This window comes from Myodes glareolus, chromosome 12 (genome assembly GCF_982192425.1).
Source record: "Myodes glareolus chromosome 12, mMyoGla1.1, whole genome shotgun sequence".
In the NCBI taxonomy this organism is placed as follows: Eukaryota; Metazoa; Chordata; class Mammalia; order Rodentia; family Cricetidae; genus Myodes; species Myodes glareolus.
Window position 1 is genome coordinate 40,236,199 of NC_142037.1, and position 23,615 is coordinate 40,259,813.

The 23,615-nt window shown below is 48.0% G+C and overlaps 1 protein-coding gene across 8 annotated transcripts in view; it reads right to left on the reverse strand.

Moving 5' to 3' along the window:
- Positions 1–22,370, reverse strand: part of Lrch1 (leucine rich repeats and calponin homology domain containing 1) — a 185,465-nt gene extending 163,095 nt beyond the window's left edge. For 3 of the 8 annotated variants that reach the window (XM_087912228.1, XM_087912230.1, XM_087912229.1), the window contains exon 1: positions 21,901–22,368. In XM_087912228.1, coding sequence (XP_087768354.1) covers positions 21,901–22,162 — 262 coding nt within the window. In that variant the 5' untranslated portion in view covers positions 22,163–22,368. Of the gene's footprint in view, positions 1–21,900 lie in introns of all 8 variants that reach the window. The other 5 variants (XM_087912227.1, XM_087912224.1, XM_087912225.1 and 2 more) reach the window with 3 other exon arrangements.
- Between the last annotated feature and the right edge of the window lie 1,245 nt (positions 22,371–23,615).

Here is a 23,615-nt window from a genome sequence, read left to right on the forward strand (position 1 = left end):
CCACCCACTCCCCCATCCGTCCACCCACTCCCCCATCCATCCACCCACTCCCCCATCCGTCCACCCACTCCCCCATCCGTCCACCCTCTCCCCCATCCATCCACCCACTCCCCCATCCGTCCATCCACTCCCCGATCTGTCCATCCACTCCCCCGTCCATCCACTCCCCCATCCATCCACCCACTCCCCCATCCGTCCACCCACTCCCCCATCCGTCCACCCACTCCCCCATCCATCCACCCACTCCCCCATCCGTCCACCCACTCCCCCATCCATTCACCCACTCCCCCATCCATCCATTCACTCTGCCATACATCCATCCACTCCCCATTCATTCATCCATTCCAGCTACTCATCCAGCTATCTTACAGTTTTATTTCAACATTTCCTTTCAGTAAAAGCATCCACTAGGCTCTTACCACAAGCCACGAATGACTCCACAAGTTGTACAACTTTTATCTAGTTTTTGTCACTGGTCAATATAACAAAATAATATTAACTTTATTAACTTTTTCTGGGGAGGTGCAAATAAATGCATGATTCAGATGGATGCCAACCAAAGACCAAACTACAGTTTCACGGAAGTCCAATGTGGTGCAACAGTGAACTCACTGGGCTTGTTTACAAAACATGGATGATGGGTTACTCACATAGGCAATCCCAAAACAGTTGTTTATAAAACATGGATGATGGATTACTCACATGGGCAATCCCAAAACAGCTGCATTGCAGCAGAGTCCCACTCCACCAAAGATGGCAACCTAGTGCACCATGGAGTCCCCCGTTCAATTACCTTCCACTTTCTATGTACTCCAGCATCTGTCAAGATCACCTGCGGTGGGAGAAGGAAAGGCTGCAACCCCCAAGGGAGGCTCTCCAGACCCTCCCAGCCAGTATCAACAACTCCATTACCATAGCCCTGCGATACACTGTTACAGCTGCCATAGGTCCGAGATGGCATCTTGTTTGTGTCTTTTCCAAACTCTATCCCATCTGTTAAGAGTCACTCTGAGGTCAGAGTGGAGGCATACACTTTTATTTCCAGCAGTCCTGGAGGCGGATGCAGAGGGGTCTCTGTGAGTTCGAGGCCAACCTGGTCTCCAGAGTGAGCTTCAGGTGACTCGGAGGTGCTCACGATGGCACAGACAGAGTTTGCTTTGGAGTGCTGCCTTCCATTTCAGCTGTCACCAAGGGCTAAGACACGAGGCCATATGAGAGGCTGTGGGCCAAATTCAAGTCCCAGACCATAAAGAAGAATTGCGATTAGTCGGTTCAAATACGACAATAAGTGTATATGGTCGGAACACTACAGCAGCTTCGGAGACTTTACATCTGCTTCTCAGGGAGCCTGGGAGACAGTATAAATGTCCTCCCTTCAAATGCAGTGAGCTAGCTGGACAGTCAGGACAGGGAGTCCCAGGCAGTGCCTGGGAGGGGAGTGGCCTCGCCCAGGACTGACAGGCCAGGGGAACAGAAGACAGCTGGACCAGTCAAGAGCTATGTTCCCAGACAAGTGACAGAGACATATGCAGGTCCCCAGTGAGGGGGGTTAGGAACAACGAGGTGAGCCCTCCTCTTTAAAATAGTTCTCGTGTGGACAGACGAGTTCAAAGCCCAGCTATAAGCAATAAGGGGGTGGGGGTAACCAGAGGTTTCAAAAGGTGTATGAATTGGGTGGCTTACCCATCCAATATCAGAGGCAGAATCTGACTTTGATGTGGGCCACCAAGCCCATTACTCACACAGCCAAGATGGTCTCACACCCTATGAATGCTCACAAGAAGAAAAGGATACCGACCGGTGAGAACCACCGAGACTTGAGCACTTAGCACCATTTCTAGAATCATTTACGGTTCTAGAAAGCGCCATTGACTTTGGCAATGATGTAACTGGTCTACACTGCAGAAATTCAGTTTACGCAGCCAGCTCTTCTCCAGTGACGGTGTGCCAAAGGCAAAGTCCAACTTGGGAGTCACTGCCATATGAATCTCCCTAGCAGTCCTGTTAACGTGCAGGGCTGCGACACCACCGACAACTGTTCTCTGCAGACAGGCCTTCAACACGAACCCTCACCAATAACGATGACAATGCGTCTGTAGCCAAAGCCCAGAAAACACCTGGTACAGAACAGTCACCTAAAACTGCTGGGGCTCCTATGCTAACCACCACCCAATGCCACCACCAAGATGCGCGGGCAGTTAAATACATGTGCCCTGTATTCTGTATTGTATTTGGAGAGACCAAAGAATGAAACATGGCACCTTTCCCACACCAGTCAGGCATGCCTTGGAGCAGAGGCCCTGGCTTGATTTGGATGTCTCCTCATAGCTAGCCTGTGAGCCTGAGATAATTATTTAAACACAGCCTTTGAAGAACTGGGACTCTCTTGCAGATGCCAGGCTGCGGCCCCTCCGTGGCCTCAGGAAGTCCCTCCCCTCCCCTCCCATCGAGGAGCTGTAAGCGCCAGTGGAGTGGTCAACCTAAATTTGAATCTGTTTCTCCACAGAGCGCCTATGAGCTGCTGCACCCTCGCTCTGAACCTCAAGGAAACGGGAGCCACTGTGTACCTGCTTCCTAAGATTGTCTGGGGAACTCAATGTGAAAAAATAGCATCAAGGGGAGAGGTGATATTTGACGCCAAAAAAAAAAATTATTGCTGTTATGGGCATGATTATAAACTGGAGACGAGACGTGTAAACACGTTAGGATCCTGCGTCACGAAATCACCATTACTGCCCACCAGAGCCCACAGATGAAGGTGAGCAGGCGAGAGGTGGGGGGGGGGGGGTAGAGGAGAGCAGTGGGAGTGGGGTACCGCAAAAGAGGGAGCAGTTAAGACTTGGGGATGATTTACAGGGTTGGAAACAAACCTCAGAGTTTGGCTCCCATTCTCTCTTCTTGGGTAACTACAGTGAGGTCAGAAAAGATAGGATCACATATAAAGTGGAGGCCTTCAACCGGGAATATATGAAGACATTTACGAGAAAGACAGCTGGAGCCTTGGAGGCTCTTGAGGAAGGCCTCATGAGAGACCCCGGTAGAATAAGCAGGGTGGCGCCAGATTCCAGAAGCCCCAGAGACCCGCTGTCAAGCAGCTGCGCCTGGGTGGGCCAGCAGGAGAGAACCAGGGAGGGGGTCTGAGAGACAGTGTGCAGGATGGCAGCTGTGCCTTAGGAAGTCAGAAAAGGACAGGCCACATGGTCCCAGGGCTACAAGACGTAACCAGCACTCCTCTTACCCAGCAAAGGGCAGCTCACAATGACAGTGGGCTGTGAGAAAGAGGGTTCAAGTTTCAGAAGCAGACAACTGGGGTACAAGTTCTGACTTCCTACCCCCGCCTCTGCAGGATTTTGACAAGCTGCTTAACAGCTATAAGCCCTGGCTGTCATAACATAAACAATACCTGTGTACAGGATGAGGGGGATGGTTACCCAAGAGCATGTGGCATTCACAAAAGGCCGGGTAATGCTTGTCCACCTTAAAGTCTGTCAGCCAACTGTATCCCAGGGGTCACAGGAAACTGGCTCAGCACTAGATTTTTTGCTCATCTGTTGGTTTTTTTTTTTTTTAGTTTTTTTTTTCAAGTGCCACTTCTGAACAGAATTAAAATATTTCATGAAGATAGCGCTGACGAGCTACTCTACAATAAAGAAATGAAAACAGCGTGGCCGGCCTTCCAAAGGTAGGCATGGAGTCAGGCAAAGCCCCAGCTGTTTAAAACAGCCTGTCGTCTGGGAACCAGCAATGACTGGAGGGCTGAGACCATACCACAGTGATCTGCTTTCTTGGTGGGGGAGCACACACAGAGGTGTGTTTTTAGTCTACTTTAGGAAGACATGATCGCCATACGGTAGAATGCACCGACTTTCGGTATGGAACGCTGGCAAGCGTAGTCACCTGTGCACTGCCTGTTCCAACCAACGCAAAAGTTCTCCAAGCAGACCTGGGGTGCATGCCTGCATCCCTAGCACTTGGCAAAGCCCTGTGTGGACTACATGAAGATCCCTTTTCCCAAGAACAAGCAGAAAAGCAGCAAGGACAAAACTGCTCCCTCATTCCTGCCCCTTGCGAGGCGGCACCTGCTGGTCCAGCTCTACGTCTGTTTGGTCCCTGTGTCTGCCTTGGTGTCGTTTTCCAAATCATGTCTACATGGCCACATACCCCTTTCAGTGTGTGGTCTCTCAGAACTTTTTTAATTAATGCTATTATTTTGCTAGCCAAAATTACTAACAATGCCAAGCGCCTTATCAAAAGGATTTCTTGGCATGTTAAGTTAAAACCAGCCGGGAGCTGTTCATCCCTTCAAAGGGCAGTAGTCCCGGCAGCTGGCAACGACAATTGGGATACACTCATCCACTTTGGGATCTCCGTTAACAAAGCTGACTGGTGTTGGATCTCAGAGAAGCCTGGACAGTCTCACTCAGTAGCTATGAGACCCCCCAGCACCTCACCCTGCTCCCACCCTAAACTTTCCAGTGTTGGGCGTCCCATCCCATCCTGTCCTCTGATCCCTATTTAACCTCAGCCATTTTGGCTACCAGTCAGTCTCTTGGGCTCCTGGCTTGCTCCTGGCCTCTTGGCTCCTGCTTCCTCTCTCCCTTCCCCCTCCCTCTCCCATCCCTACCCCCATCCCCATCATGGCCCAGTTCAGTCTAGACCCTTCCAGATGCCTCTGGCTGTTTTCTCCCTCATATCTACAATAAACCTTCTGCTCCACCATACCTAGGAGCAGCCATGTCTTCCTTTTCCATTCAGAGGGCAGACATGGAAAAGCCACTTCATTTTTTATCATTTCAAACTATGCTTAAATGAGTGTCGTTCAGGAAAGATGATTCAGTGGGTAGGAACACTTGCTGAGTTTGATCCCCACCCTATACCCCCAGCCCCAGCCCCACATGGTAGAAGGACAGAACTGACTTCTGCAGGTTGTCCTCTGACCTCTAGACCTGCACCATGGTGGATACAAACCCACTAAATAGATAGATAGATAGATAGATAGATAGATAGATAGATAGATAGATAGATAGATAGACAGACAGATAGATAGATAGACAGACAGACAGACAGATAGAAAAAATAGAATGAAAATTTTAAGGATGGTGTCTATCATCTACCATGTCCTATGCGCGTGGATAACTACAGAACTTAAGCGATGTGTTAAAGGGGGGTTTTATTAGTAACTAAACCAGAGCAAATGGTCTAAGACAATCATCCAGCCAACCTGGACTCATGAGCATCCCCTGAGGTACCGTTGATAGTGTCTAGGATGGCCTGGTGTTCTCACAGAAAGTGAAAGACTGAGCAAAAGTGGAAGTCTTTCTTCCCAAGGTGCTGGAGTTTGTTGTCACAATGTTGGCACAAGGTTACAAACAGGGCTGGGGAGATGGCTCAGTCAGTGAAATGCTTGTCCTGAGTCCAATCCCCAGGACCCATATGAAAATGTGGCACGTGCGGGCATGTGTTTATAATCCTAGCCCTGGGAGACAGAGATAGGTGGATCCCGGGGCTCACTGCTTAGCCATCCGAGTCGCATCAGCAAGCTCCAGGCCAACACTGCCTCAAAAGTAAAACAAAGTGGGCAGCAACTGAGTAACACCAAATACAAGCTGTCCATCCAAGGAGAGAAAGGGTCTGAGACCCAGAGTCACCACAGAACAAACAAACAAACAAATAAAAACACAGAACCCGAAAAGCCACTTTAGAAATTCCAGGGTTGTCTGACTAACAGCACTGGCTGGATTACACAATCCTCCTCACTAGCCCTCCCCTGGGACAGGCATTAAGGGTCCAAGCACTTGACCCCAGAACTCCCACCCTGCCAAAGGAGCTATCCAGTCTCATTTAACATACCAAGCAATTCAAGAAAGCAGTCAGGGTGGGGTACAGGGGTGGGACAAAAGTTAAGGCCTCACTGCCACCAACTGAGTTTCATAAAATACATCACATTCAACATATTCCAACTCATAGACATATAGACTGTGATACATAATACTGTGACAGGGCAAGACAATGCAAAGGTTCCTCCATCTTAGAAGCTTGCTGAGGCCACTGCAGGTGTCACTAGAATTTGATCTTCCTGCTGGAGAATCCCGGAGAAAATTACCCAACTCTCTTCTAGGACCCGAGGTCAAGATGCCCCAGCTAATTTATCTTAGCTTCAATTAAACCACCTGCATTTGCAGGACCCCCTCCAGCTAAACACTTATCTTACTTCGGTGAAACTACACACTTCTGTGAACCTTTCCCGCAGCTGGAGGTGGGTTCTGCCTTTAAAAGCCCCTTGGTCTAAATGCTCCGGGCTACACTTAGGTCCGAAATACTGGAGTGCAGTCCCAGCCAGCAGGAATAAAGACTTGCAATTGGCTGTAAACTGTGGCGGAGTGTAGGTCACTGATGTAGCAACAACCCTGTAGCAATATCCCTGAAAGTACTCCACAGTTACCAGAAAGCATTATCTGAACCACAGCCAAAACTAAAATTAATTTGGATTTATCCGAGCTTTCTAAAGATGCGCACTCACATACACACGTACGCACGCACGCATGTGCGCACGCACACACACGCCTACTTTAAACTGTGTGGCTAGATTACCATCCACTTCTCTGACAGAACCATGCAAAGAGAGAAAAAAGTCTTCTTTTTAAAACAGATTCAAACTGCAAACCAATAAAATGTTAGGATTTTTCCAGTGCTGGGGATCAAGCCCCAGTGACGCCAGCATGTTAGCACTCAACCACCAAGCCATACCCTCTGCCCACTTAGAAGGCTTCCTTATGTTTTCCAGGAGGTAGGGTGGACTGAATGATCACATATACTAGGGAACACCACTGAGCCACATCTCCAACTCTCTTTACTCTTTCCTATTTTGAGACAGGGTCTTCCCAGACTGGCTCCGAAAATAACGCTATGTCAAAGACTGGCCTTAAATTAGCAATTCTCCTGTCTCAACCTCCCCAGTGGCTGAGACTCCAGGCTTATCCTACTGGGCCTGGCTCCACACTTAGATGATTTTAAGTGCAACGAAGGATTACACTGAATAAGACGCATTTTTAACAAATCAAATCAATGATTCTTGTCACCTAAAAAGACAATTTTAAGAAAGTAGATATTTGTGACGTTCCGGACCCTGAACTTCTTGGCCTCTGACCAAACTAATATTTGCTCATTTCTCATTAGAGAGATTAAAATCTAGTAAGAGGTCAATGAAAGGATCAAGTGGGTTACAGTTTGTATAGTCTAGGAAACATTCATACCCAAGAAATAATAAACGTGTATCTACACTTTCATTGTCTCGTCCTTTATTAGATGACTGCTTCAAGTCATTACAGCTGGAGGTTTTTAATACATATCTATCTTTTTAAAAAATAACAAGTTCCTTCCTTTAGATCTCGTTTCTTACCAAAGGAGTTGATGGCTAGTATGACACACGGGGAAGGCTCTGGCTGGACTCTCCGCAGCTTGCATATGGTCCCTCTGCACACCGCTTCAGGACATGTGATGTCACCTGGGTTAGGAATCCGTCTAGGACGGACTCCAGCATCTCTAGTACCCAAAGGATCATCTGTCCCAATGCCCCAGGTCTGAGTCTCACTATCTCATCTCCCACCTCCCTCTCATCCATTCCTCCAGTGCCGCCAAAAGGCTCTGCAAGAGCTGAGCTCCAGTTGGGTACCACCTTTGCTTGCTCACAGTGTACCTGGACCACCTGAGTTTCCTTCTGAGAAACAAAAATGCCGATTTGCTCAATGGGTGACCTGGGAACCAGTAAGAACCATGCCAAGAGTCCGGAGCCCACAAGTGATACCACTTAACACAAAGTACCCCTCCCATGAGATTCCATAATAATATCTTTGGGGGAGCGGGGTTAATGAGATGAATTTTTATGAAACTTCAATGCAAAGGCAAAACAGGAAGAAGAAATAGGTTTGAGTCTTGACAGTGAGGTCAGCTAAGTACTCCCAGGCTCAGCTATCCTCCCCAGCCCCTCAGTTCACCAGACAGAAGAGCTGAATGCTACATCTTGCTCCTCAATCTACTGTGTGGCTCAGGAATGCAGCCCCAATGTGCACAGACCTCAGGGCTCATTCTTCACTATCACTCACACCCCTCAGGATACCTTTGTCAAATCAGATGGAAGACCATGGTCAATCTAAGAACTGAATAGAAAACACACACACACACACAGAGAGAGAGAGAGAGAGAGAGAGAGAGAGAGAGAGAGAAAGAGAGAAACACGGCTCTGTCTGTCCCAGACTAGTAGCGGAACATTTCACCATCCATCTGGCCTGCATATGGAACGATACGACCTACTTCCATCTTTCCAAGTCTGTCGGGGGGGAGTAGAAACATCACCCCCACACACAGCCAGCTCACACACAGCCTTTCAGGGTACTGAGATTGCTTTGCTGATGTCACAGGATTTCCAGGAAGCTAATCTTTCTTATCTTTAACGCATGGTTATCTTCTCTAAAGATGCCTCAGAATGGCAGATCTCGTACCTAATGTTGACCTAATGTTGATCTATACGACTCATATAACCCATCATTTACTCCTCACAGTAACCCAAGAATCACCACGTTCCTTTCTCACTGGGGAAACTGAGGCACAGGAAGAGAAGTGTTATTTCTTTTGTAGCTAGATGAAGTCCTAGCAGCTTGAGCTCTCAGGCACAGTGCCAACGACAGACTGGCACTTTCTAAGCACTGTCTTGATTGATGAAAACTAATCCACTTGTCCCTATGGGACCTAGGGTTCTGCTGGTCACCCACCCTAAGCCAAATCTGTGGAGCTCTAGTATGTCCCTTGTGACTCTACAGTGGACCCAAGCAGAAAAGGGTATTTTGGGGTTTTAAAACATTAAAAATATCAGCTTTAGAGACATTGAATAACTTCCCTCCAGTTCTACAGTTTATAATTTGTAAGATAACAAATATTTAAAAAGCAGGGAAGCACGTGTGGCAGCAGATACCTGCAATCCTAGCACTTGAGAGTATAGTGAGTTTGAAGACATTCTGTGTCAGTTAGACCTACATTTATATATATATAGATATAGATATAGATATATAGATATAGATATAGATATATGGAAGTATATAAATCCAGGACATCTTGTGCCCTGCAGCTTCTCTGAGTGTCAGAACCAACTCAAGGCACCCCTGACTTGCGGCAGTCTTTGCTGCCCACACCAGTGTGGAGGAGCACCCAGCCTGGGCCCACTGACCAAGGAGCCTTGGGGTGGGGTGGAGACCCTCTAGTACATACTGGGAAAGGCTAGGAGAAAAGAGCTATCTTCCAGCGGGAGGAACCTGGTTTACAGGTTGATGGCCATGTCTCAGAACTCAGGGTATCACTCCAAAACTGTGGTTATTATGTCCCCAAAGACATAGCGAGTCAATAAAGTGTATGTCAGCCAAGCATATGGACCAGAGTTCGATCCTCAGAACTGAGAAAAGGCCAGGTGCCAGTTCTTAATTCCAGCATCAGGGAAAGTGGAGTTAGGAGGAAATCTGGGACTTGCTGGCTACCTATCCTAGCCTGACCGATGGTCTCCAGGACAGAGAGAGCTCATGCCTTCAAAAAGAGAAGAACAGCTCCCGAGGAACCACACTCAGCATACATATACAGGCAGCACTCACGTACACATATGAACAAGCACATGTAAACATTCTCATACACACCCAGAAACACAAGAAAAAAAACAAAAGTAAAAGAATTCACCATTAACACAAAGGCCTGCATCTGCTAGGATTAAATGGGCCTTTCTGGGTTGGCATTCTGTCCACAGGAAACCTGGAAGAGCAAATTCTCACTCACAAAGGTTGCTACAAAAAGAACTTTGTGCCCTACAATTCGCGGACCAAGACTGCTCGTTAAGTACCTGGAAGCCGGTTCACAGGGGGCCTGTGCACGTCCCCCAAACCACAGGCAGTAAAATCCTGAACTAACATGTTTAATCCGGAACTACTGTGGGTTTTATGACATTCTCCCCAGCTTGGGACCAGATGTCATTAGAGGTTTCAGAGCATTTTCTGATCGCTGGGGGGTCTGCCACAAGGCTGGACAAGTGGAGTGTGATCTGAGATCCATACAGAGGGACAGAAGCCTGCCGTCCTTTACAGCGTGACCTCCTGATTGCGGCAACAGCTCCTTCACACAGGGCAATGAGAGGCTAACTTGGCTCAAGCAGCCACCACTCTGGCTACGTGACCTTGGCCCAATGAGAGAATCCTATAGGACTCTCCAGCAGACGGGAAGGAAGGGTTTCTACCTTTCAATCCTCCCTCTTCCGAAGGCAACAGAAAGGCGTGGCCAAGAATGACTAAGCCCCGCCCATGCTTAAAGCAAAACACCTGGCTAACGCTAAACAAAGAACACACACTGAAGCAGTATCTGGCCCCGCTGAGCTGGATAATCACCACCCTCGCCACAACCCTGAGGTATTATTAGCCCCATTCCACAGGTAAAGAAAGCAGGGGTCAGGATTTATCTGACCGAAGAGACAGGTTTTCAGAGATAAAGATAAGACGTGGTCAAGTCATAGAAGCTACAGAAAACCAGTTTGGACCACTTGGGCTCCTGACAGGCAAGTTCACACTTACTAATGAGAATACTTAATGATGTGAAGTATTTTCAAATGCATTATTTCTTTCATCTCCATCAGAGTCTATGACGTGGATAAAACTGCGGCTCTATTTTTCTTTAAATTGTCCGCCAAATATCACTGTCTGTGGCTGTGTGGCTAGCTCCGGGGCAGCAGATCCCTGGAGCTTGCTGACACCAGGAGCTGCCCATTCAGTGAGGGTAAAAAATAAATCAGAGTGTGATTTTTTTAAAAATATATACAATTTCTCTATAACAAAGTTTTAAGGCATTTAAGAGCACTCATTTTTTACAGAGGAGCTAAGTTTGATTCCTAGTCCCAACAAGGCAGCTCACAAGCCCCTGTATCTCCAATCCCAGGGAATCTGACACCCTCTTCTATCTGGCACAAATATGTTGCACGGACACACATGAACACAAAGCACTCAAAATTTAAACATAAAATTTAAAAATCTAAAAATGAAATTTTTGAATTAAAAAGATAAGATTTCAGTAAGTAACAAAATCAGACTTTAATACATTTAAAAAATAGTAAGATGGAAGATACACATTGTATACTTTAGGCATGCATGTACACACACCACAAACTGACTAGTTTCTAGTTGCACATTTATTAATATATATTCACTGTGCAAAACGATGGGTACCATCACATCGTCATGCATGAACATCATGTGTGCTCTGATCTTCTTCAAACCCCCACCCCTCCCCATGGGCGCCTCCTCTTTCTCAAACAGTCCCCTCCACTTTCAAGTGCTTCTTTTTAAAAGTCTACATTCCGAACTCGAGAGGAGAACAAGCAATATCCATTGCTGTGGGCCTGAATTATTTTGCTTAACATGAGGTCCGGTTCCATCTGTTTTCCTGCAAACGGTATCTTGTTCTTGGTGGTGGAGTATGACACCATTATTCACATCTGTCAGCTTTTAAAATCTATCTACTGATGGGCGTCGAAGTTGATCCATAGCTCGGCTATCATGAACAGTGCTGCTGTAAACACAGGTGCACAGGTGTCTCTGCCGCACACCGACGTGAACTCCTTGAAGTGTAAATCTGAGACAGGCACAGCTAGACCCATGCTAGCTCCATTTCATGGGTTTCGAAATACTATATTTATACAGTGCACGCATATGTGGCTATGCCTCAGTGTACGTAAGTGCATCACGCGCCTGCAGGGGTCAAAAGAGAACCTGGATACCCTGGAGCTGTAAATACAGACAGTTGTGAGCCACCACAAGTTGGGAACCAAACCCAGGTCCTCTGCAAGAGCGGTAAGTGCTCTCAACCACTGAGTCATCTCCCCAGCCCCCTATTTCTCGTTTTTTTTGAGGAACCTCCACAATGATTTCCATAGTGGCTACACTAATTTACATTCCTACCAACAGTGTGTGAATAAGGATTCTCTCTTCTCCAAAGCTCCCCAAGCATCTGCTGTTTGATTTCTTGCTCCGCTAAAGGGTCTCTTACGTAGCTTAGGCTGGCCCGAAACGTGCAATGTAGCCCAAGCTAGGCTCAAACTTAACGGCCTGCTGGCACAGCTCTCCTGAGTGCTGAGATCACGGGCATGTGACAGCACACCCAGGTTTTATGTACCAGTTTCTTTATCTGCTCTTTGGTTCCATTGAAAGTCTGCCCAGTTCTTCCAGAATTCCTTATAGGTCACTTGATGTCCACTAAAGCTAGCACCAGGAAAATGACAGACCAACTAACAATACACAAGTAGAGGACAAACTCGTGATGGATCCGAGATGGCAGACGAAAGTGCAGGGTCCAGGGGCGGCGAAGAGAAGTCAAATGAGCACCGGAGTCTAGCTCGCTACTCTGGGGGCAGACCTGAAAGGCACACACAGGAAAATCAGGAAAGCCCCTGTCTAGCCACTTTCAGGAGCCAGGGAAGGAGGAAGAAACTTAAACCTGGGGAAAGCCGTGCACTTCCCCTTTTCCTGAGAGGGAAACGGTCCAAGTCCAAGACGGGTGGTTGAAAACACAGCTGGTAATCAACTCCGCATACAGAATGCATGTCAACACACGCCTATGCTAAAGTGCAGTTTCCAAAACAGGCAAAGTAGGACATAAAAAACAGTAACTAATAGTGGCTAGAGGGACAGCTCAGCAGTTAAGAGTCCTTGCTACTCTCACAGGGGACCTGAGCTTGGTTTCCAGCTCCCACCTCGGGCTCACAATCTCCTGTAACAATGCCTTCTCGGGTACATGCACTCAAATGCACATACTCATATGAACACACACACACAAATGCATGTAATTAAAAACAAAAACATATATGAAGAAACAATAACTAATAAAATAAAAATGCTATGAGAAATGTGGTCTCTTTTGTGGGGTATGTATATACGTACGTGTGCAGGCACATGTGCATGTGTGTGCTTGCAGATGCAGAGGCCAGAGGACATCCCCAGGTACTATTCTGCTCCATTCCTTTCTTAAGACATGGTTTCTGGCCCAGAACTTATCAAGCAGGCTAGCCTGGACAGCCAGAGAGAACTAGGGATCCAGCTGTCTTTGCCCCCACAGCGCTGGGATTAAGACAACCACCCTACCTGGCTTCTTCTAACATAGGAGCTAGGAATCAAACTTGAGTCCTCACAAGTACTTTGCCAACTGAACCATCTCTGCAAAATCATCCCTTCAGGTCATGTCTGTCTCTACCCCAAGACACACACACACACACACACACACACGCACGTATGCACTCACATTCACTCACAAGCACACTCACACAAGTAATATCTAATACCTAAGAGGACACAGCGCCCATTCGATGGGACAATGTAAGATGAGCAAGGTTCACGGATGCTGGTTGGCACTACTACTTGATGGGTACCGGAACACAAGACTGCTATACTACATCAGAGGACCAAATAACCAAAAAGACTACTCAGTAAGCAATGGGTTAATAGCATATAGAGCAGAGCTACATCAAGCAGCCAGGTGACTCAGATGCTGGCCAGGATACAGTAGAATGAAGCGTCACTTCATTATGCCACTCAGAATAGCATACAATGTAAAATGTATGACTTGTTTATTTCTGGAATTTTCCACTTAATATTTCTGGACAACAGCTGATCACAGGTAACAAAAAACCAGGGGAGCAAAGTCACTGCGAGGGAAGGTTCCCATACCCAAAGTTGAAAATCAAGAAACACAAAATGCGTGAGGACATGACACAAATCCACCTTGGAGTCAGGTATTCCACACAGAAACACTCAAGAAGAAGCTGGCAGGGCCTCGGGGGACAGGCGCAGCTTGCTTATGGACTACATGAACTATGAACTGGGCATGCACAATTCTGCAGGACAGCTACGAGTGGGAAGGTGTGGCTGGAGACATGGAAAAGCAACATGCAAACAGTCTAGAAAGGCAAGGCAGTCACCTATTGATGGTGTAACGTTGAACTGTCACTGTTACCGACAGAGATAAGAGTTAAACCAGAACTAAGCCAGACTGCAGCACCAGGTCAGGCAGGCATAGTGAAGCTGTATGGCACGCCATACCACACAAACACCAAAAATACGGAACACCAGACCACATAAACACCAAAAATACGGAAGACTATCGGTGGAGCACGTAATGTAGCAAATGCACAGTGCCCAGGGGTCTGTTGTCAAAAATCGAGGTCACGTGGGAAGCCAGAGGATCAGGAAAGGACCAGTGATGAGAAAACGTTAGAGGCCTTGGAAGGCTCACGTCCTGTTCATCTCATCTCACGCTCTTTTTAAGGCCCATGTGGCAGAGGGAGCAGAGGAAAGCTGGGAGAAAAGCCAGCCTCAAGGAAGATCCCACGATCCATCACCTATTCCCAAATGACCTAAATGCAGTCTGCTGGCTTCCTGTCAAGCAAGGTCACCTGCCTCAGCCAAAATTATATCGACTGCAAAGCAATTATTTATAATTAAGAAAAAAAAATTCCAACATTGGAAAGCAGAAGCAGGGGACCGCAACGAAAGGCCAGGCTGGACCACAGATCAAGTTCAAGGCTGTAGGCAGCCAAGCTACACAGGGAGAGCCTGTCTTAGGAGAGAAGGGAAGGAGAGAGGAAGGAGAGGGAAAGAGAGAGGGGGAAGGGAGGGAGGAAACAACTTCTGATTTGATTTTGTCTTTGCCCCACCCCCCACCCCCCAGGGCTATACCTTTCTGATTTAGCCAGTATGGGAGAATACAGCCAAGGCAACTGTGAACTCACAGAACTCTTATCAAAAATACATCTCCTGACTCAGTTGTCAAGAACGCTTGTTCTTGCAGAAGCCTTAGCTGCATTTCCCAGCATCCACATGGTGTCTCACAACCATCTCTATCTACAGTTCTAAGGGAACTCTTTTCTGACCTCCATGAGCACCAGGCACACACACAGGTACACGAATATACAGGGAGGCAAAAACATTCATATGCATAAAACATATAAAAAATAAATTAAAGCACCTTTCCCTTCTTTTCCAATCCCAGAATACGCAAGAGCAGTCTAATTCTCCTGTCAACTTTCTGCTCCCGTAAACAATCTCACGTTCATTCAGTTACTTCACGGTTTAAAATGTATCATTTCTTCCTACAGTGTATGGAAGAGGGAAACAACACAAGCAGGCCTCATGTTCAATTCTACTCTGACAGGACCAGTCTAAGTCTAACTTAGAATTCCAACTTCTTTTTTCCCTTTTCTTTCTTGAAATCTGTTATTGTTTGTTTTATTCTGTTCTCATCGCTTTTAATAATTATAAATAAAAAAAACTATCATAGCAAAGTTCCGGCACAAATAGAAACTTTGGAGCTGGGACGATGGCTCTGTCAGTCAAGTACATATCATGCAACCTTGGGGACCTGAATTCAGATCCCCAGCACCCATATTTAGGCCCAGTAGGAGGTCGGGGGAGTCAGAAACAGGCAGATCCCTCCAGCAGGGGCTGAGCTCAGACTAAGGAAGAGACCTTTCTCAAAAGGTGGAGAGATACAGAAGAAACAGGACATCCTCCGCCTCTGGACTCCACATGCATGCATAGTCAAATACATGGGAACACACATTTGTACATGCACACACACACACAGCTTTCACGGAACACAACAGGAGCAACTGACAGGAGCTGGGCTCCCCATGAGCTGTGCCACCTTGCCAATAAACAACTCAGCTATGGGAACATTGTACGGTTTTATGGTTACAAACTTAAACTTCTATTGTTTTTGGTATTGTTGTTTTTCAGACCGGGCCTTGTTCCAGAGCCCAGGCTGGCCTCAACCAATAATAGCAGGTGTGTGAGACCAATAAGCTATTAACAATTTCATAACACATTGTAACTTTATAACTTGACCACTGCAGTTAACACCAAAGCACGAGAGAGTCAACAACAGAGACAGGAACAAGAAGGAAACACTGCTCAGTATCCAGGGATTTTATATATAAGACTCTCAATGTATTGGAACACAGGAGGGGGGCATAGAAAAGCGCACTTAAAAGGGGGGAGATTTCGGTTTGATCAAGCAATGACGAAGATGAGGGACAGCAGGGGAGTCTCAGCAAAGCTAGGAACTGACTCCAAGAGCTATCTATCTAGCCTTTAAATACTGATGGCACAGAGTCACTAACCAATAGAGTAGAAAAGGCTGCCTTGCTTCAGCAACTCAGAAATATTCTTCCTCAACACTTGAAATAAAAAGTTGTCAATGGCTGGATGGGAGGCAAATTTGGGCCTATCGTGAACCAGCAGAACTTAAAGATGTTACCAGGACTCACTAAACCTCCAACAGACTCAATTCAAAGACCAAGATTAACAGCTTTGGGCTGTTCTTTGATGATGAACTGGTGGCTTAGTCTATACCCGTATGTTACTATTTCGGACGCATGTATACGCTACCGGCTCTTCAATAAAGCAGTCTAGCACACGTTGGTAGAGACCTTTGGGCCGCGCCGCACCACAGGGACGAGCACATCTGGACGTGATTCACATCCCCCGTGCGTACTGAATCACAGTGCATTAAAAGCTTTAGGAGCAGAAGTCCTCTGTGCCTTGGCAAGGAAGGAATTAATCAGCAGCAGAAGAAAATGCGAATAGGAAGGAAAAGGACACTGGTAGTGGTTTCTGAATGGTATACAAACAACAAACAAACGGTCCACAGAAGCACCAGGGGACTCCAATTTAATAGTCGCTACACCACCAGCCAATCAACCCTAATTAAATTCAGGGAAATCGCACACACAAAGTCATGGAAAAGAAAAGGGGGACATATTGACAAGCAGGGGTTCGGCCAGAGGGACAGAGAAAAGGAGAAAGCAATGGGGTGAACATGATCTAAATATATTATATACATGTAAAAAAATTCTCTAAAAATTAATAAAAATAAAAAATTGTAAAGTGTCATCAATAAGCAGTAAATCAATTCAATAACAGAAAAAATCTATAACTAGATATATTCATGAAAAGATACAAGTTTTTTTGTTTGTTTGTTTTTGTTGCTGGTGTTTTCAAGACAGGGTTTTTCTATGTAACAGTCCTGGCTGCGGTAGAACTCACTTTGTAGACTAGGCCGGCCTCAAACTCTCAGAGATCCACCTGCCTCTGGCTCCTAAGTGCCGGGATTAAAAGGGTGCGCCACCACACCCATCTTAAAAACACAAGTTTTAAGAGAAAGGCCTGGTGGCACATACTTGAAAGAAAAAGAAAATGTAAATTCGAAGGTTTCACTATATTTAACACTGAAAAATCTTCATGACCGAAATTATGGAAGAGAGCATGATATCAAAACCAGATTTCATTCCAAGCCCTGTATGAATTCCAATGGCTAAATTATGCTCCTATCCAAGGACTCTGTGCTTACAGGATGGGTGTGGGGCAGAGGAAGTCAGCCTGTAGCAGATAAGCCTGCCCCCAGGTCTTGAATCCTCAGACACCTAAGAAAGCTAGGGTCAGGCAGGGGCGAATGACAGTCCCACCAGCTGACAATTCCCAGGCCTCAGTGGTTTCCCACAGTCCCCAAACAACACAGCACAAAAACTCCGTGGGCTGACTCCCACTGTCAGGTAGGAGTGACGTGAGAGGAGCTGACCAGGGGACAGGCCTAAACACCCTTCCCTCCGTTAATGACAGGTTCTCCCTCCCCATCCTAGATTCCTCTTTCCAACCACAGGATGTTCACGGGCACGTCCACCCACATCCATCCTGCAAACCCTGAAGGGCATCCTACCTCTGCTGCAGAAGGCTTCCCCAATCTCTAAAGGCTGCACAGGGTGCCTGGTGCTACCGGAGGCTCACTCTGCCTGTGTGGTTTCCTGCAACTCCTACCTCGCTTTTCACACCTTACACTCCACTTATGGCTCCACTCCCCACTCAAACACAAAATAACATTTGGGGAGGAGAGGGGGCAGGGGTTGGGAGTAACACAATGCCAGGGCACTTGCCTAGAATGTTCTGGGTCCTGAACCATTCAGCCTAGTGTCTCACACATGCCCACAGGACTCTTCCACCCAGTGAAAGCCCAAGCCCTTTGAACTTTCAGTTTTGGGACAAGTTCTTACTAAATCCCCGAGGCTGGCCTTGAACCCACCTTGTAGGCCAGGCAAACTGGATTCACTGAAATTGTGATCCACCTGGCTCAGTCCTGAGCAGCTGGGGTGGCAGGCCAGTTCCATCAGGCCCAGCTTTCGTGAGTATTTATGCCACGTAGCTAGACAGGCCAGCCCTCCATTTCTCATTTAACCTTGGTAAGTAAAACACTGACAATGATGAACTCTGCCGCTCAGTCATAATATACAAACCTTTTTATTCTTTCAAGGTATGGTCTTATGTAGCCCAAACTATGCATCAATGGATAACCCTAAACTCTTCCTCCACCGCTCAAGTGCCAGGATTACGGGCCCGCGCCACCAGGCCTGGCTAAACAATACCAGTTTTCAAGGAGCGTTTCCAAAGTCTTGTATGAGGGAGGGTTTTCTTTTTACTTCCTAGGGGCTCAGGCAGCCAGCCACTTTTAAATTTCTTTTCTTTTCAATCCACTTTATGTCAGCCATAAGCGCAAACTTTTGGAAATCTCCATCTGAACTGATGTTATGTGATGAATCAAGACTAGAGGGAACGGGGCAGGGGATGCTTCGCTGACATGCCTTTGTGTGCTTCTTATGAGGTCCAATTCTGTGCTTCCGTTTATACTTGTGACCACTCATTCTGTGCTCTTGTCATGAGCAGCCTCCAGCCCATGCGAATCAGCCTGTGTGTTTAGACAACAATGATATTGCACGCATCCAAAAACCCCTCTTACTCATCTTGCAAGATAAACCATTTTTTTGTTTTGTTTTCTTTATCTCCCAATCCCTTCCTCAAACCAGAGTGGAGACTTCACAGGAACGAGAGAAGGGATGGACATTTATGGAATGAACCTCCAGGGAGCCTGGCAAATTCTAGCCCTTTCCTCTGTGGATCTCCGCCTAACAGGAGCCCTCAAAACACAAACACTAGGGAGGAGCCGTCTGGATTCAAATCACTGGTCCAGGTCTCAGAAGGGGTAGGAACCTGAGCAATGTTGCCTGGTTTCTCTCCAGGTCAATCTCTCTACCTGAAAATGAGGCTCCATGTGCTCTGGATACCAAGTACTTCACAGTTAACCACGTAGGGACGATGTCCACCTCAGTTCTAATCTGGGCAGGACAGTAACACCTGTGCCGCTGTCCCCACGCCCCATTCTTGCTAAACCTACTGAAAGACTTCCTGCCATCACCCAACAAATCTCATTTTGAGTGAAATTCAAGTAAATGAGCAGCCTCAACATGAGAGCAAGTGGGATTGTGTTTGTCTCTGTTTTGTTTGTATTAGTGAAGTGTGTGCATTTGGGTGACAGGGGCCTAGACTTCTACTGTGCAGTTCAGGGTCTCTAGTCTCTGAGTCTGCATCTCTACTCAGGTCTGCCTTGTCCAAGCATGCAGTCCTGCCTGCAGAGCAGGCTGCTGGAAAGGCTACATTTTGCAAGACACAAACCAAATGGCCTAGGATACATTAACTTAACAGAGAGAGAGAGCGGCTTTGTCTACTTCCCACTACCAAGAAAAACTTATGAAAAGGTTTTAAAGATTCTCAGATGCCACCCTTAGAGAGTCAGCTTGAGCCCAGGAGAAGCCACTAGCTGCATGGAATCTATTATTGCCAAACGTTCATCAACTCGCTGAACCCCTTACGTGTAGGAAATGTCAACACCACCCACGGAATGTCTTTATTTTGCTTTGCTGCTCTCACACGAATAATACTCAATTAAATATATTCTTGGGGGGGGTGTGGGGGCATGGAGGCATGAGAAATGAGTCAAGGGCCTCATCCTGTAACCCAGGCAGGCCTGGAATTCACTGTTAAGTCCAGATTGACCTCCAGCTCCTGGGATCACAGGTGGAGCCCCCACGCCTAATCTAAGCATTTCTAGAGAACAGAGACGAATGTGTGTGCTTACCCTCAGCTTTTGACCTGAGTCAAAGAAAGCAATCCTTAACACGTGTGAGTATTAAAATTTTACAACTGATCCTTCAGCTACATTTTTTTTCCCCTTCGTTATATTGCCTCAAGTGCCTGCAAACTTAGCTGCCACCCTTTCTGCCTCTTCTGCCCCCGAGATAACAGTGTTTTAGGCTGCGGAATTAACATGAAGCCTCTTAATTTTAACTAGTTAGGGCTGTGAGGGGCATTAAATATATGTGAAGCTCCTAATTAAACACCTGCAAAACCCAGGCTGTACAGAACCAGAAGAAACCAGAGAGGACCCTTTATAAGCACTGACCACCCATAGAGACTGTAACTGAAAGATGTACCCGCCCCCCGCCCCACACCACCTCCCCCTAGACTTTTGCACTGGTATTCTCAAAGACATGCAAGCACAGCGTATATGGCAACTTTACCCCACTTCAGGAGTAAGCATCAGCAATACTGAAGCGTTGGAACAACTCTCGGCCTGCAATGGAGCTGCATAAACATGTGTTGATACCGGTCGTGCTGGCTCTACTGCAGTACACAAAATACTTTTTTTTAAGGCTAATGATTCAGGCGACTCTTAGAATAACTTCTACTTGAGAAGCTGTAACTATGAGGTCCTATCAAGAGTCTCTCCAGCTGTTGAGAACTCAGTTCTGGAATTTCCCCTCTGCTTGCCCATTCCTGACAATCCTTAAGTCCAAATATCACCGTTTAATGACCCCAGAGGAGTGCTTCTGGCCTCCAATGAACTCAGAACTCCATCTAAATCTTCAGTAGGCCTTCTGATAAATGTTTATGGCATTAACGAGAAACCTAGCCTCCTAAAGGCGCAGCTGGCCTCCCGGCCCCCCGGCCCCGCCCCCTAGTCTTCCTTTATAAGAGGAAGCTGAAAGATCCTAATACGAGAGTCAAGAATCCAGAACCCTAGAGACCTGATGCACTTCGGAAGACGCAATGACAGTCGTGAGGTCTAAGCAATGGCTCAAAAAATGGGGCACCCACTGCCCGGAGAAACGCTAGACGCTAGCAGGGGTACAAACTGTCCCGCAGAGAACGGAACCGGATGGTCGGAAACCAAGTCAGATCTGCACTGATCCCAAGGCCCCAACCCTCTTCCACCACCCTCCTTCCTGTTTATGGATCCGCTCCCACAACTCCGACTACCAAAGGAAAAGCAGACATCTCCGAAATATGTCAACACATGACACAACTTGAAGAAGCCGGCTGCTCTTTGGCGCGAGTTACAACTTGCCGGGCTCACACTGGCAAACAGGCTCACTTTAATTACTTTTCATTTACTACGCCACGCTTCCCTTGCAGGGCCCCCGCAAAGGCCGGGTTAGTGAGAACCGGGGAGTCCCGGTGGAGGGAACCGAAATGTGTGGGCGGGAGAGCCAGACACCAGGCTCTGCTCGCACAGGCGCAGAAGCAAGGCTGGCACCGCCTCTCCGGCTGTAGCAATCCACGGTCGCGCGGCGCCGTGGCCGGGGCCACGACACCGCGCGGAAAGGACAGGGCTGGCCTAGGGCCGGCCACCTTTGTCTGGGCTTCCCCACCCACCGGGACGCAGAATGCTTCATGGAGAGGTCGGTGACCTGCTTCATGTTCCGGACTAGCTCGCGGTCGCCTGCTATCTCCCACTTCCCGCGCGCCAGACACTGCTCGTGGGCGCATCCCTGCGCTCCTGCACCAGGGTCACGGCTCGACGGGCCAGACGGGCCACTGTGCCAGCTGCAATCATCGCGCATGTTACTGAACCGCTCCTGCCGAGCCAGCCTAGCAGCAACACTCGGGCCCGGCGGGACGGTGCGACAGTCCCGCACACGCGTGGCCCGCCCCGGCCCCGTCTCACCTGCCTGAACCGTATCCGAGAGGTCGTGCCCCGGGGCTGCCGTCCGGGGAAACTCCTTCAGCTTCCTTGCGCTCAGGTTCAAGCCCCCAGAATTGGCCGCCTCTTCCAGCGCGCGCTCCAGCCCACGGTTCAAGGGCAGGTTGAAGCCCGCGCCTCCTCCAGTGCCTCCGTGGTGCTGGTGGTGCTGGTGGAGATGCGGGTGCAGGGCGGTTACCGAGAGGGCGGGCGTGAAAGCTTGGGGTTCGCTTCCCGGCGTCGCCATCTTCTCCCGGTCCCCCGCCCCGCTCTTGCGCGGGGGTCACAGGTTTTCCCCGCAGCCCTGAGTCCCGGTTGCGCTCTCTCGCAAGCCCCGGGATGGAGGGAGGGGTAGCGGACGGCGCAGACCTAGAAGCAGCGGCTCAATTGCTAAGGTTTCCAGCCGGGGAAGCCGAGTGCGGCGGCGGCGGCAGCGCGCGCGCACGTGTCTGCTCGAGCTCGCGCCCGCGCCCTTGTCCGCGCCCCCGCCCGCCGCCCCTCCTCCGCAGCTTCTGCGCGCTCCTCCCCCGACGCTGGCTGGAACTGGATGCGCGTTCTTGGTGACTTTCACTCCAGGCCCCTTCTTCGGGTTTACGTCTGCGACTCAGGGTTTTTTGTTTTTTGTTTTTTGTTTTGTTTTTTTTTACTTTATTTTTGTTTTGTTTTGTTTTTAAGCCATTTGGGAAAACCGGGACGTGGCGAGAGATGCGATTTGAAATATGTGGTGACAGGGAAGAAGAGTAGTTCTGGCTGATTGACCCAGCGTTCCCCCCACAGGGCAGTTTTTACACTGTGGGTTTAGCCTCACTGACGCCCCCTGGCATTTACGTGCTTACCTCACAAATTCTCTGAATCCAGGAAGTCTGTGAATGGAAAAATTGCTTCCTTCAATTGACAGAGGAAGAAACGAGCCGCGATCACCCCTACAAATATGGGAGGGAATTTGAACTCGCAACCCACAGTCACCAAGTTTTGAACCTTTACTGCAGACCACAGGGACCAAATAGACAACTCGAAAGGAAGGACTTTGAGAAAGGATGATTTTTACGGTAAAATACATTGTTTTGTCATATGAGGGAGAGCACTGAGCCCCAAATGAGTTAGAAAACCAAAAACCTAACATGCCAAAAGGACACATCTTAAACCTAAGCCTAGATGCTATGAGATTTTCATTGCACACCTTCTCCTTGTCCATATGTCTGCTAACAAATGTTCTGCCATGGGTGACCCTACAGTGGGCACCGAGCCAGGGTTTGCCCCACGTGGAAGGGCCAGTGGGCCTGTGTCATCTAAAGGCCACCCAGCTGAAGGACTGATAATGCCCCACTCCCTTCCCACACCTTGAGAGTCAATTTCCTGGGACTGCACCCAAGGTTTGGCAGTCTTGTGGGGTGACTTGGCTTGGGGAAATGAGGCTGGGGCGACTTGTGGACGTGATACAACTTCATCATACATACAGTAATGCGACCTGTGGAAGTCTAGGCAGGAGCGTGGAACTGGTGGCGTCATCGGCTCGGCACTAAAAGTATGACATGATCTATGTCACTTGCATGGACTTCACTAAAGGACTACCCTTAATTCCTGAGATTCCAGGCTGAGAGTAAATCATACTTTTTGCCGGTAAATACAGGCGCCACCTACTGGTGCGCTCCCCATTCTCCTGTCTCTGACTCTTCTCCCTGCATTCGCTCAAAGCTTTT